Here is a 12842-nt window from a genome sequence, read left to right as displayed (position 1 = left end):
ATTGAGAGGAAGCTAGATGTATTCATGTATTAAAGGCAGTTTTTTTCACTTCTCCGTCAACATTCAAATGCAAACTCATGTCCGAGTAAACTTTGATTATCATTGTGGTTGTCCAGAAAATATAACTGCATATTTATTGCAGTATGTTTTTACCTTTTAATGAGTAAGCTAGTTTGGAAAATTGCCTTCACTTTTGATGTGTAAATATTCATATGTATTGATAGTATCACAAATCATTGTCTTTACCAGCTAATAAGTTGTTAATGATTCCACGCAGTTTTGAGGCACCTAGTACTGTCTGTTGCAGGGGTGGCCAACCTGTGGCTGCAGAGCCACATGCGGCTCTTCAGAAGTTAATATGTGGCTCCTTGTATAGGCACCAACTCCGGGGCTGGAGCTACAGGCATCATAATCTCCTCATTCTCCCCATCTAGGGAACTCTCCTCCCTAGATGGGGAGAATGAGGAGGTCAGGTAACCCAGATAAGTCCTGGGGTAGATAAGGAGGGAGCCTAAAGAGAGAAGAGACTGTAGGTTGGCGTTGGAAGATGCCTGCAAACACTGCAGAAAGGAAGAAGGCTCCTGAAGGGCCCTGATTCAGCAGAGGGAAGTCACCAATGGGGAAGAAGGCTTTGGAAAAGGCAGAGAAAGCTAAGATCCAGGCAAGAAGTACTGGGAGAGCAGTAAGTGAGACCATCAGGAGAAGGGGCTGTGCCCAGGTTGGAACTGGAGCAGAAGAGTGTTTGAATGCTTGAAGGAAGGCAGACAGACCTCAAGGAGGAGTGGCTGTGCCCAGTGTGAGACTAAGGCTGAAGAGACTTTATTTTGAGTTTATTTTATGCTAATAAACCAGACCTCAAGAAGGGGAATTTTTATTGGGCAGAAGTCTTTATGGAATTATTGAGAAGCCTGAGTGAAGAGGAAAATGAGGCAGGGCGCCCCTGACCACAAGGGGCACTAGGGAGGCAGCCCACCCTGTTACATTCAGCAGCTTTTTTTTAATGTCCTTTTTTATGTGGCCATCTGTGTTTGAAACTCCTTTAATTACCCAGTCTGTTATCTGCTGTCCTCCTTTAGGTTTCTCCTTAAAACTTTCCATGTGGCCAGAAAACCCTTGTTGCCTTCTTTTAATAATAGCATTAAAACAAACTAACAGTTACTCTCCATCAAACCTATGTTTTGTCATCCCTTCTCATATCATGTCATGTCTTAACCTGAATTGTAAACTATTTGGGATGGGGACATCCTTTCTCTTTTTCTGTTTAGGGCACTTTATAAATAACCAACACGTTTTTCCCCAGAACTCTTAGGTGTTCCTAGGCAGTGTCCCATCCAAGTACTGACATAGTTTTAAACCTGGCTAGCTTGTAAGCTCTGACATTGACAGCAGCAGGCATGTAGTTATAGATTCTTTTTCATTAAGGCAAGGATGCACTCAGTTGAAAATAAGTATTTTTTGAAAATTGTCCATGGTTCTTATTCAACAACTAAAAACAATTTTTGAAAGCTTATTTTAATTCATTATATATTAATTAGGGCTATCAGCTATGTTGATCACCTGAATATTTTATATATGATAGAGAGGCTTATCTTCAGTTTTCAGTTTCCACTCACAAGGTATTTTTGTATACAATGCAGGCTGCTGGGGGTGTATCTGTGTTATAATAGTGAAGTAGATCCTGCATTTTTCTTTTCTCATACTCAAATTAAAAGCACTCTTTAATGTGGTTAGTAAGGTTTTGTGTGTGTGTGTATTGACGTAAGAGTTTTTTTATATTACAGATGGAGATAGGTGCCATTAGTTTATAATCTTCCTTAGAAATTTGAACTAGACTTTTTTTTTCCTTTCCTGAAATAGGAATGCTTTGAGTCATTGCTGAGCATTCTTCATTGGAGTTGGACAACCTTAGTGCTAGGAGTTGAGGAGCTTCGGGGATTGAAAGGATTCCAGTATACAGCTACCCTTCTCGATCTAGAGCGGTTGCGTTTTGTGGGCACTTGTTGTCTTAGGTTGCTGAGGGTCTACACATGTGAGATATACCCCATGTCAGGTAATATTGTTTGGTCTGATGCATGTGAATCATATTTATCAGCAGACAGGTAACGTACAATATGGAGATAACTTGAGTAATAAACTAAATTTTCAAATAATTGATTTTTAGCAGCTGTAGCACAGTTTGAAATATTTTTATTGGAGCAATTTAAGAGAGTAGGGATTGATGCATTCAGAAATAGGAAACTTTTGCACTATCAATTATGTGCCTAATGGAACATATAGCTGCACATGTTTCCGTAACCTCTTAATTATATCGAAATATATTTTCATGCTTAAGTACATAACTATGTCTTCAGGACTACCCTGTGGTTTGTTAACCAGTTTCTGTGCATAGTATTTGCTTTGCTAGTAAACATAATCCATTAAAATTTGAAAGCAAATGTGTTTGCTGTTTTCACACTTGCAAGCTAAGTGCATCTTTATTAAAATTCAGTAGCGTCTGTAAAAAGAAAAGGAGTACTTGTGGCACCTTAGAGACTAGCAAATTTATTTGAGCATAAGCTTTCGTGAACTATAGCTCACTTCGCTATAGTTCATGAAAGCTTATGCTCAAATAAATTTGTTAGTCTCTAAGGTGCCACAAGTACTCCTTTTCTTTTTGCGGATACAGACGAACACGGCTGCTACTCTGAAAAGTAGCGTCTGTATATCTTTGTTTTGTTTCATTAGGATCTAGGACTGAAAAGATTCAAGTTCTTACGTATATTTAACGTTGCTTAATTTTGATTTGTCTTGCTTTGTGTTGGTATATACAATTACTAAACTGCTTTTAAATTTTCTCTTGTTAAAAATGTGTAAGTACTCTTTTTAACTTTCTGTGTAACTTTTGTGTTTAGCTACTGACTATAATTTACATTTTAATAGACAAGAATATACACTGATATTTTGTTAATTGTAAATTTAATGTACTGCTTCTTGTCACATTCTAGCTACTGCTAAGGCTGTTGTAGAGGAAACTAGCAAGTTAGCAGACTGCATTGGGAAGACAAGAACCTTGCTGAGAAAAATTCTATCTGAAGGTGTTGATCACTGTATGGTAAAGCTGGACAATGACCCCCAAGGATATCTCAGTCAGCCCCTGAGTCTTCTAGAAGCTGTTCTTCAAGAATGTCATAACACTTTCACAGCCTGCTTTCACTCTTTCTGTCCAACACCAGCTCTACAATGGGCTTGCCTCTGTGACTTGCTGAATTGTTTAGATCAGGTATACCCTAAATAACATCACTGAACAGTAGTTCTTACAATGCTGTGCTGTAAAGGGACACAAAAATAAGATTCCTATTCTACTTTTTTTCACTTTTTTAAGCTAGATTAATTTTTATCCTGCTTTTACAATTCGAGTTGTGCTATTCACTTCTATAAACATACTATAAATCCTATAACTGCTGTTTTATGATCTAAGGTACAATATTCTGGGTGGGGTTTATTATGAATTGACAATGACATTCTAAGTATAGTCTCAGATAGAAGGTGTAATAGAAAGGGAAGAAGAGACAAATTCTTAAGGCTTTTATAGATACCCTTTTGGACACAATATTTTGGAAAATGGTGTAGGATGCATTTATTTACTGGATAATTTTTTATTTGGTATTTGTGTTTGTGGGATTTGCCTTTGGATGGAAATATTTAGTTGAAAATGCACAAAACATTTTAATTAGTTAAATTAAAATACCTTAAATGTTCTGGATACATAAGAAAAAAATAAGCATCAGCTTTGCTTTTAAAACTTTAAGAAACAAAGGAAGTATTAACTGTAGTTAGTGAATTGGCAGATTGTTTCTGGTCACCACAGGCTGGATTTTCAGAGGTATTTAGATTCCTAAAGATGCAGATAGGCACCTAGTGGGATTTTCAGAAGTGTCTGTGCAGGTTAGGTTATTTATTTCAATGGGAGTTCATTAGGCGACTAACTCTCATTGAAATAAATGGGAGTGTCACAGTCCCAATAGATCCCTATTGAAGCTGTGACCTAATGTGGTGCAACACATGAATAGCTGTAAATGAAACTGATTCTTTGAAGCCTACTAAGGCCAACTTTTATGGTTAAAATCATTCATATGCTTAAGTTTATTGTTCAGCTGAGGACATAATAATTTTCAAGTTTAAAAGTTGTAATTTGATAATGTCATAAATTTGCGGAAGTAAAACAACATTTGAGAGAAATAATGTGTTAATAAACTTAAGCTAAAAACTGTTTGAGAGCCAAAGAGTGAATGTAAAATTATACAAGAGAATTGACATTTTTATGCTTTGCTACTTACAGCAAACATTTTAAAAATAGCTTTAATAACTAAAGTGCCACTGGAAAAAGCCTTTCACTGTGATGTAGAAGCTTCTTGCATAAAAATTAATATTAGTTTTAGTGGCACAGTAACCTGAATGTTACTAGGAGAGAGGAAACTACTGTGAGAATAGAAGAATGGTCCCTTGTTTAAAGAACTAGACTATAATTCAAGAGGTCTGGGTTCAGTTCTGCCTGAAATATAGCCTGTGACACCTTGGGCAAGTTACTTAGGAACCGAGGAGCAGAGAGACTATCTGTAAAATGGGGTTAATAGTACTTCCCTACTTCACAGAGGCGTTGTGAGGTTCTCAGGTACTATGGTGATGGAGGCCATTTAGGTATGTAAGGTGGAATGTGCACAAAATAGTAGTATGAATTTGAAAACCTATAATTCACTTATTATTTGATATTTTCTTTCTTTTTTTTTTTGTAAAGGACATCCAGGAAGCAAACTTCAAAACATCAAGTAGCCGGCTTCTTGCAGCTGTAATGTCAGCCCTGTGTCACACTTCCGTAAAGCTGACCTCTATCTTTCCTATCACTTATGATGGCGAGGTGTTGCTGCGATCCATGGTCAAACAAGTCAGCACCGAGAATGACTCTGCACTGGCCCACCGTTTCCCTCTCTTGGTAGCCCATATGGAAAAACTTAGTCAGGTTAGGAAACTTTCTGAAATCTATCTATTTAATTTTTTTGTGACAGCAAACCATTAGAATGGAAAGGTAATCTGAGTCCGGTTTATAGGATTGTAGCTGAGGTTGCCTACATGTTTCCATTCTAAGTGGTCTATTTCAGATGCTTACAACTTTGTCAAAGATTCATCTTTTAGGCTGAAACTTCCCACATTTGTTCTCAACTGGAGAGAAAATTAATTTTTGGAAAGTTTAATCAAAAGTAGCTTAGTCATTTGAGTACATTTTGGGAAAATACCCTTTTGTTACTGTTAGTTTTATTACATATTTTTCATTAATAATCTCAGTTTTTTATTGACTTAGCACATGTGACCACATAAGCTGAGTAAGGCTTTTTTTAATGTGTGTCCATGATCAGTGAGACTGATGGGCTTCAATGAATGATCTCATACTACTTTTGGATCATAAATAAGGCAGGAGTGAGCAGTGATTGAGGCTGGTCCTGGGAGATTGGAAGGTCTGCAGTGAATGAGTCAGGGGACCACACATAAGCAAGGATTAAAAAAAACAAAACCCACAAGCCACGCAGCCTCCACATTGAATGAAGCAGGGTCCTGCAGCAATAATAGTATATGTTCAAAACCAGTACTGTACTTTAATGAATCAACGTGACAGATGCTAGATGTTTTGAAGGATTGGCCCGGGCCCAGAATCTTGTATAAGAAGCTTTTGATATGGGTGATAGGATTAAGAGAGCTGCTGTCTCAGCTCTTAGTTGGAAGCCTGAAGATTTGCTTCGCTGCGGTAGTCTGGGTTCCACCAAAAGTTCAAGAAGAAACCTGAAGAACTACCCTGCCCTGGGGAGAACTGCTTTGGGGAACAGCAGAAATCTCTCCACTGAAGGCAGAGTAGATGTTTACTTGAGTGGGGCCTGGCTGTATTTCACTTTCCTCACCACTATTTGTGGTGGTGGTTATGTGTTTTTCTACATTAATGATTGGCTTTCAAGGTGTCCAGTACCTCCCTACACAGACAAATCAGCTCACTAGCAGCAGAAATGAAAGATTCTAGGCCCCCTGTCCACAAGCACCTAAGAAGGGTTTTTGAAGGGTTCCAGAACATCTAGACCAGAGGTGGGAAAACTATGGCCCACGGGACCATCCTACCTGGTGCTTGAGCTCCTGGCTAGGGATGCTAGCCCCCGGCCCCTCCCCTGCTGTTCCCCCTCCCCTGGAGTGATGACACTGTGTGGGCAGCGAGTCTGGCTCCATCCAGGCAGTGGGGCTGCGAGCTCCTGCTGCTCTGAGCGGCATGGTAAGGGGGTGGCAGAGAAGGGCATTGGGTAGGGGGTCCCGGGGGGCAGTCGGGGACAGGGAGCAGGGGGAGGTTGGATGGGGCGGAGGTTCTGGGGCGCGGCAGTCAGGGGTCGGGGAACAGGGCGGTTGGATAGGGTTTGGGAGTCCTGAGGGGCCTGTCAGGGGGCAGGGGTGTGGATAGGGGGCGGGGCAGTCTGGGGACAGGGAGCAGGGGGTTTGGATAGGGGATCGGGTCCTGGGGTGCCTGTCAGGGGGTGGGGGTGTGGATAGGGGTCAGGGAGCGGGGGTGGGAGGTTCTGAGGGGGCACTCAGGGCAGGAAGTGGGGGGAGGGGTGGCTAGGGGGCGGGGACCAGGCTGTTTGCGGGGCACAGCCTTCCCTACCCGGCTCTCCATGCAGTTTCGCACCCCGATGTGGCTCTTGGGCCAAAAAGTTTGCCCACCCTTGATCTAGACAGTCAGCTACTTGCTGTAGTTTGCCAAACCACCTTACTGGGGGGAGTTTGGGGCCTTTTACCATGCCGGTTAGTGGTCCTTAGCTACCTAGAACACATGGATCTTGAGTATTATGGTTTACCTGCAAGATGAAATTTTTTAATAAGCCCAACCTCTGTAGATTGCCCCTGGCCTCTGGGTACACTCTTGGGTATGGCCTTATCAAGAAGGGACACAGTAGGAAGTAAGTTCCTTCTGGCAAAGAGAGCCGTTTATTCCATTTTCTTCCTGATAATCGAAGACACGCAGACTCCAGCCCATTTTGGTGCTATGGACTTGTATCAGTATTTGGTCAAGGAAAAATTCAAGATGGTCACATCTTCTCTTTCCTGCCCTGGATGCTATTGATGCTTGCCTATAGGGATAATTCCTTATCACCACAGTATCTTAGATTAATTGTAGGAGGAACATCATGACTACTTGGGGATCGATTCTGCTTTGAGCAGGGGGTTGGACTAGATGACCTCCTGAGGTCCCTTCCAACCCTGAGATTCTATGATTCTGTGATATTTTCAGGGCTTTGAAGCTGGCATCAGTCCCAGTTTTCACAAAATGCTGGGTGATGGTTGTGGCTTTCTTGCACAGTTTGGGAGTTCACATGTTCCCCTAAATGGATGATTAGCTCACCCATGACACCACTCTGGAGATATCAGATTAATCTAATTTACCACTTACATTTAGGAAGTCTGGGGTGGTTTGTGTTGAGTAGGTTCAGTGTTTGAGCATGGGTCAGGTGTAGCAAAGAGGCGCTATCTACACTTCATTATCTCTTCTTTGATATATCTGAGCTACACCTAAGTTTGTCTTAGTGAAGAGAAGATGTTAGCCATTGTCCTGCAGTACTCATACGCTCAGTTTCCTGAGTGTTCTGTAACATCTGGGTAGAGTGCTAGTATAGGGTGTTGATGTTTTGGGCTGTCAAGTCCACGTTGACACCAACCCAGTCCATAGCGTTTGTAGAAGCGAGTCTAGACTCGATCGCAGCCAAAAGTGTATCTTCAGTAGGACAGGTTCCAGGCCACAGAAGAGCTTGCTGCACAACTTGGTCTAAGCCCACAGATGCAGATTTGCACCTGTTTCATGCCCCTCTGTCATGTGGCATCCTGCATTTGTGTAATCCCATTTGTGAGACATGGTTACCTACATGACTAGCTTCACACAGTTCACTCACCAAACAGAGACAGTATAAACAAGTTAGTCTCCCTCCCACACAAGAGGAGGGAGACTCCCTCCCAACAGCGTTTCTAGCCCTGTGAAGAGAATAGGAGCTTGGTTTTTGGATGGGCACTTAGCCTAGAAAAAGCTTGTTCAGAGGCAGTTGGTGCTATTCTCAACAGTTGGAAAAAGTCCATGAGAAAATGCTACACATCCAAGTGGTAACAGTTTTCCATCTGGGCCAATAATTGTCACATAATTCCAGGAGAAATCGACATCCCTACTGTCCTGGACAACCTCTTCTCCATGAAGATCTCAGGTCTTTCACTTAGCTCCATAGGTGTCCACTTGGGAACTATTAGTGCCTGCCATCCTCTAATCGATGGCTGCTATATTTTGTCCATCCTGTAACAATTTATTTTTTGAAAGACTTAAGTGAGAACTTTCTCAACTGTAAGCAAATCTCCTCCATCTTGGGACTTCAGTCTGGTCCTCTCAGCACTAACAAGGCCTCCTTTTGAATCATTGGTGTCTGGCTTCCTATATCATTTCTCCATTAAAGCCATCAACTCCATTGGATGGATGAAGTGGGAGACTTTGTGGCAAACCCACAATGCAGTCCTTCACAAAGTTAAGATTGTGTTGAGACTGCATCCTAAGTTTATTCCTAAAGTGATTTCAGACTTTCATCTCCATCAGCCCATCACCTAACTTTTTTCTGAAACTTCACACCACTAGCAAATACAAACATCAGCATTTTCTGGATGTTCATAGTGCAGTGGTATTCTATCAGCAAAGAATAAAAACCATTTAGAAAATTGCCTAGGCTGTTCATATCATTTGCAGAATGAATGGCAGGGAAGCCATATTGTTTGAAAAGACTTCCCAAGTGGATCTCAGGGTGCATCCTACTGTGTTATGAACTAACACTGCTCCACTACAAGATTTGAAAGTCCACTTTACCAGAGCTCAGACAGCTTCAATAGCTTTTGAGAGATGTCCCTATTAATGTAATCTGTAAGTCAGTGCATACCTTCTCTAGATATTAGGCCTTAGTACCAGCCTTGAAAGCTGACACTTCTTGGGTACTGCTGTGCTCCCATCTGCAGTGTCCCAGTCTTCCTCACACCCACCACCAGAATAGACACTGCTCATCAATCACGCAGAATGGAATACACAAAGAAGAAATGGGGAGGTTACATACCTGTGCTGTGGCTGGAGTTCTTTGAGATATTTGGTCCTTATCTGCGTTCTACTATCCATCCTCCTCCCTCTGCTGCAGACTTAATTCTTGATTCATGCTAGAGAAGGAACTGGAGAGGGTGATTGGTCTGTACAGTGGCACCACAGCAGTTCTCCCATGTTCCTTTTCTCCTTGGCCATTCTGGTGTGCTTTGCACGCATAAGTTGCGGATGAACAGGTGCAGACTCATGTACAGGATACATTTTATTGTCCCATGCAGTGTTTTATTGCTTGAATCATGAACCGGACAACCCCAGAATTGTCCATTGACTGCGTAGGCTGCAGGACGTGGTAGAATGGAGCGGGGACTCAGCACGTGGAGCTAGAGCTTGTAGCTTGATAGTGAGCAACCTCTAAAAAAGCTCCTGGTGCTGGACCCTGTCCTCCTTCCTCAATCTCTGGCCATGTTGCAGGAACTACACCATCGGTTTCTCCTCCTGCTAGCTAGGTTGCCTTCCTCTGTCTATAGCCTCCTCTTCTCTCTTGTAATCAAGCTGTTCATCAGCCCTGGCCAAAATTCGTGCATCATTTCATTCCTGACTCTTCTTGCATATTAGTTGAGAATCTGCTTCCCCCAGTTCCTGGTTCCTTGTGTCTGTCCAGCAAAGGTGAAAGGATCTGATAAGGAAAATAAGAGCACATTGTCTGATCCGGGTGTGGGGTGGGGAAAAGACGATTGCCCTTTTTCAGGGACTTCAGTACTTCAAGGTCACAGGATATGATATTTTTATAAAAATTGGTTTTATTTTATTTGTCACTCACTGGCCGGTTTAGACGCTCCTGCAAGCCATGCTTTAAGCCAAGAGACACGATAAATTGACATACCAAAATCAATTAAAATAATAAACAAGTCTCCATATTTTTTCCCATTGATACTGAGGTTTCCTATGAAGAGGACCCTGTTACTATGATTTTACAGTCCTTTCAGGCAAGACAAAGTCTGGAGGACATTGTTGTCCTAGAAGTGCCTGAGTAGAAACAAGAACTTATATTACAGACCAGCGGAGGAGCGCCATCCATCTATTCTAAGGAGATTTTTTGGTATCTGGTGTCCGATCACATCTATGAATGAAGAGGGCTTCTGAGCTACAGAGGCAGCCATAATAAGTGTGGTCAGCCCTGGAATTTAACTAACCATCTAGTGTTCCTACTATGTGGGTATGTCTACACAGCCCATGGCAGCGAGCCTCCCAGCCTGGGTTGCTGGACTCAGGCTAGTACTCCAAAACTAGCTGTGTAGGCAGGGCTTTGAAGTTTTGGCTTGGGCTGAAGGTTGGACTCTGAAGCCTACCTACCTCCCTAGGCTTCAGAGTCTGAGCCCCAGCCCAACCCACAATACCAACAGATATGTTTAGCTGTAGTGCAAGGCTGAGTTTGTTGACGCCAGCTGAGAGGCTTGCTGCCAGGAGCTGTATAGACATACTCTGTGAGAAGTTCACATGCATCACCAGCCAGGAATGGGTGAAAAATTGTGACAAAATCAATAAGATTCTGATTTAGGATGGAGACGCATTACAGCCTCCTTACACCCACTCTACATTCCTACATAGACCAAATAGGCAGCCAAGGACAAAATACATTCACTGCTATCATTTGGACTGACGATACTTCAGCTGAGCCAAGAGACGGTCCACTGTGATGAAGTTAGACAGTGCTATACTTGCAGGAATAAGGAATGTAAGCTCCATAAATCTAATACATCAACTCATTTTCCTATCAATAAGAGTGTAGCTAGTAAAAAGTTAACGCTAACTGCTTGTTTAACTTTTTTTTTGCCATTTCCCTGTTTTTTTGCCATCCCCTTTGAATCCCTCAGGGTGAGGGAGCGGCAGCTATGGAAATGGTGTGGAGTCCACCCCCAAAGGAAGCATGCTACCAACCTTTTGCTTGTAAACATAATATAATTTGGTGTATCCTGGAAATCCCTCCCATTCTTAGCAATAATTCCTTCCCCCCTGCCCCCCCCCCCCCCGCAATGGTAGTTGAAATCTCCCAGGCTCCAACTCTCGTGCTTGTTTGTGCTGTTTTTTTGGCTGTGGGCTGCTCCCCAGGGCCGTCCCCAAACAGATCCTCTGAATATGGGCCCAGGATGTTCTGCAGCTGCTCTGGCAGCATAGCCTGATCTGGTACTGGCATCAGCAACAGGGTTACTTTGAGGGGTTGATCCAGCAACTGCAGGCACTCCTCTGGTTCTGCCTCGTGGTTATAAGCATGCCATCCCTGCTCAGGCCTCTTGGTGTGGTCCCCAGCACTTGATCAAATTCCTTGTAGAAGTGGCAGGTAGACTGGGAGTTCTCTGAGGTGTGGTTTCTGTCCCTGGGTTTGTGGTAGGCATTCTTGAAGGACTTAACCTGCTCCCAGCATTGATCTCTGGGCTGGTGGAGCACAGGTGCTGTCAGCCTCTCCAAGATGCTTGTGTACACATGCTCATTTCTTGAGTTCTTGCTGAAACCATGGCTCTTGTTCTCCTCACACCACAGATTCATCAGAATCTTTCTGTGTTCCTCTGTCCAGCTAGCAGTATGCTGAGGGTTAAATGCCAGGCAGTTGTGTTTTAACCCGGAGGTTGCTTCCAGTTCCTGGAAGTCAGATGGGAAAGTTTGGGGATTGAAGGTTCAGAACACACAGGCCTAGGGGACTGTGGGATAGCAATGATGGTCTTTCCTAACACAAGTCTGGTGACCTGGGCTTTGCCTGCATCCACACTCCAAAGCTAGCAGGCTTGGACCTGTGCCACAGTAGGATATTGACTCAGACTCATACCCCTGGGCTAGTCAGCAGGCCTGCATCTTGAGAGGCTTCTGGCACCTCTCAGAAGGTTTTGTGTGTGGATGGCAGGGTGGATAAAAATCTGATTTAAAAAAAAAACCAAAAACCAAGAATGCACTTTTATGTAGAAATCCATGATTAAATCGAGTCTTCCTGACTAGTGATTTAAATCAGATCCACTCTGGTGGATGGTGGGGGGGGGGGGTTGGGTGCAAAGCTGACTCAGAGCCTGGGTTTACTATCCAGTGTAGACATACCTTTACAAAAAGCGGAAGCTTCTGGGACAGAGAAGACATGCAGACTGATACATATCTGCTTAATCTCTGCATTGACTTTCATTGTATGATTCATGATTAATGCTATATGAAAAAAGCTGAGACAGTCTCCTCCAGTAGGGAGAGCTTCCATTGCTGGGATACAGCTATTGATGAGGTAACAGAATATAAGGGTCTATTATGACCGTTGTGGCTATACACAAGCCTATCTAGGAATTGTCTTTCAGGTTATAGCATAATATTCTTAATGAAACCTAGTTTTTATTGTATTTGAGAAGAAAAAACATAAATCTATGTCTGGCTGAATGAATTGTTGAATTGCTACGATTGTACACTAAACATGAATTAGCGTCAACATTTTCCTTAAGTCTTGATTTTTAAAAGTTATGATCTAATTTAAAAAGGTACTGATACCTCAATTATTATTGCAAGATAATTAAATTATTTCATTACAAGTTTACTTTTATGTAGAGGTACTGGTGGTTGAACTGGTAAACCTTATTCTCAGAAAAATTTAGGGTTTTTTCTGTTAAAGTAGACCCACGTTTCAAATAAAAGTCGGAGTTTTTTGGATAGGAGGTGGGTGTTTTCCTTGGAGTGCAGAGTATCGGTGCAATTT

The 12842-nt window shown here is 42.4% G+C and overlaps 1 protein-coding gene across 12 annotated transcripts in view; it reads left to right on the top strand.

Moving 5' to 3' along the window:
- The window catches only part of MYCBP2 (MYC binding protein 2), a 409657-nt gene that overhangs the window by 183549 nt on the left and 213266 nt on the right, over positions 1-12842 (top strand). For all 12 annotated transcript variants that reach the window (XM_074962231.1, XM_074962238.1, XM_074962204.1 and 9 more), the window contains 3 exons: positions 1858-2050; positions 2985-3259; positions 4775-4996. In XM_074962231.1, coding sequence (XP_074818332.1) covers positions 1858-2050; positions 2985-3259; positions 4775-4996 — 690 coding nt within the window. The remainder of the gene's footprint in view (positions 1-1857; positions 2051-2984; positions 3260-4774; positions 4997-12842) is intronic.

Source organism: Natator depressus, chromosome 1 (assembly GCF_965152275.1).
Source record: "Natator depressus isolate rNatDep1 chromosome 1, rNatDep2.hap1, whole genome shotgun sequence".
Classification (NCBI taxonomy): domain Eukaryota; kingdom Metazoa; phylum Chordata; order Testudines; family Cheloniidae; genus Natator; species Natator depressus.
The sequence above is the reverse complement of the archived record's forward strand: the minus strand, read 5'-3'. Positions and strand labels throughout refer to the sequence as shown.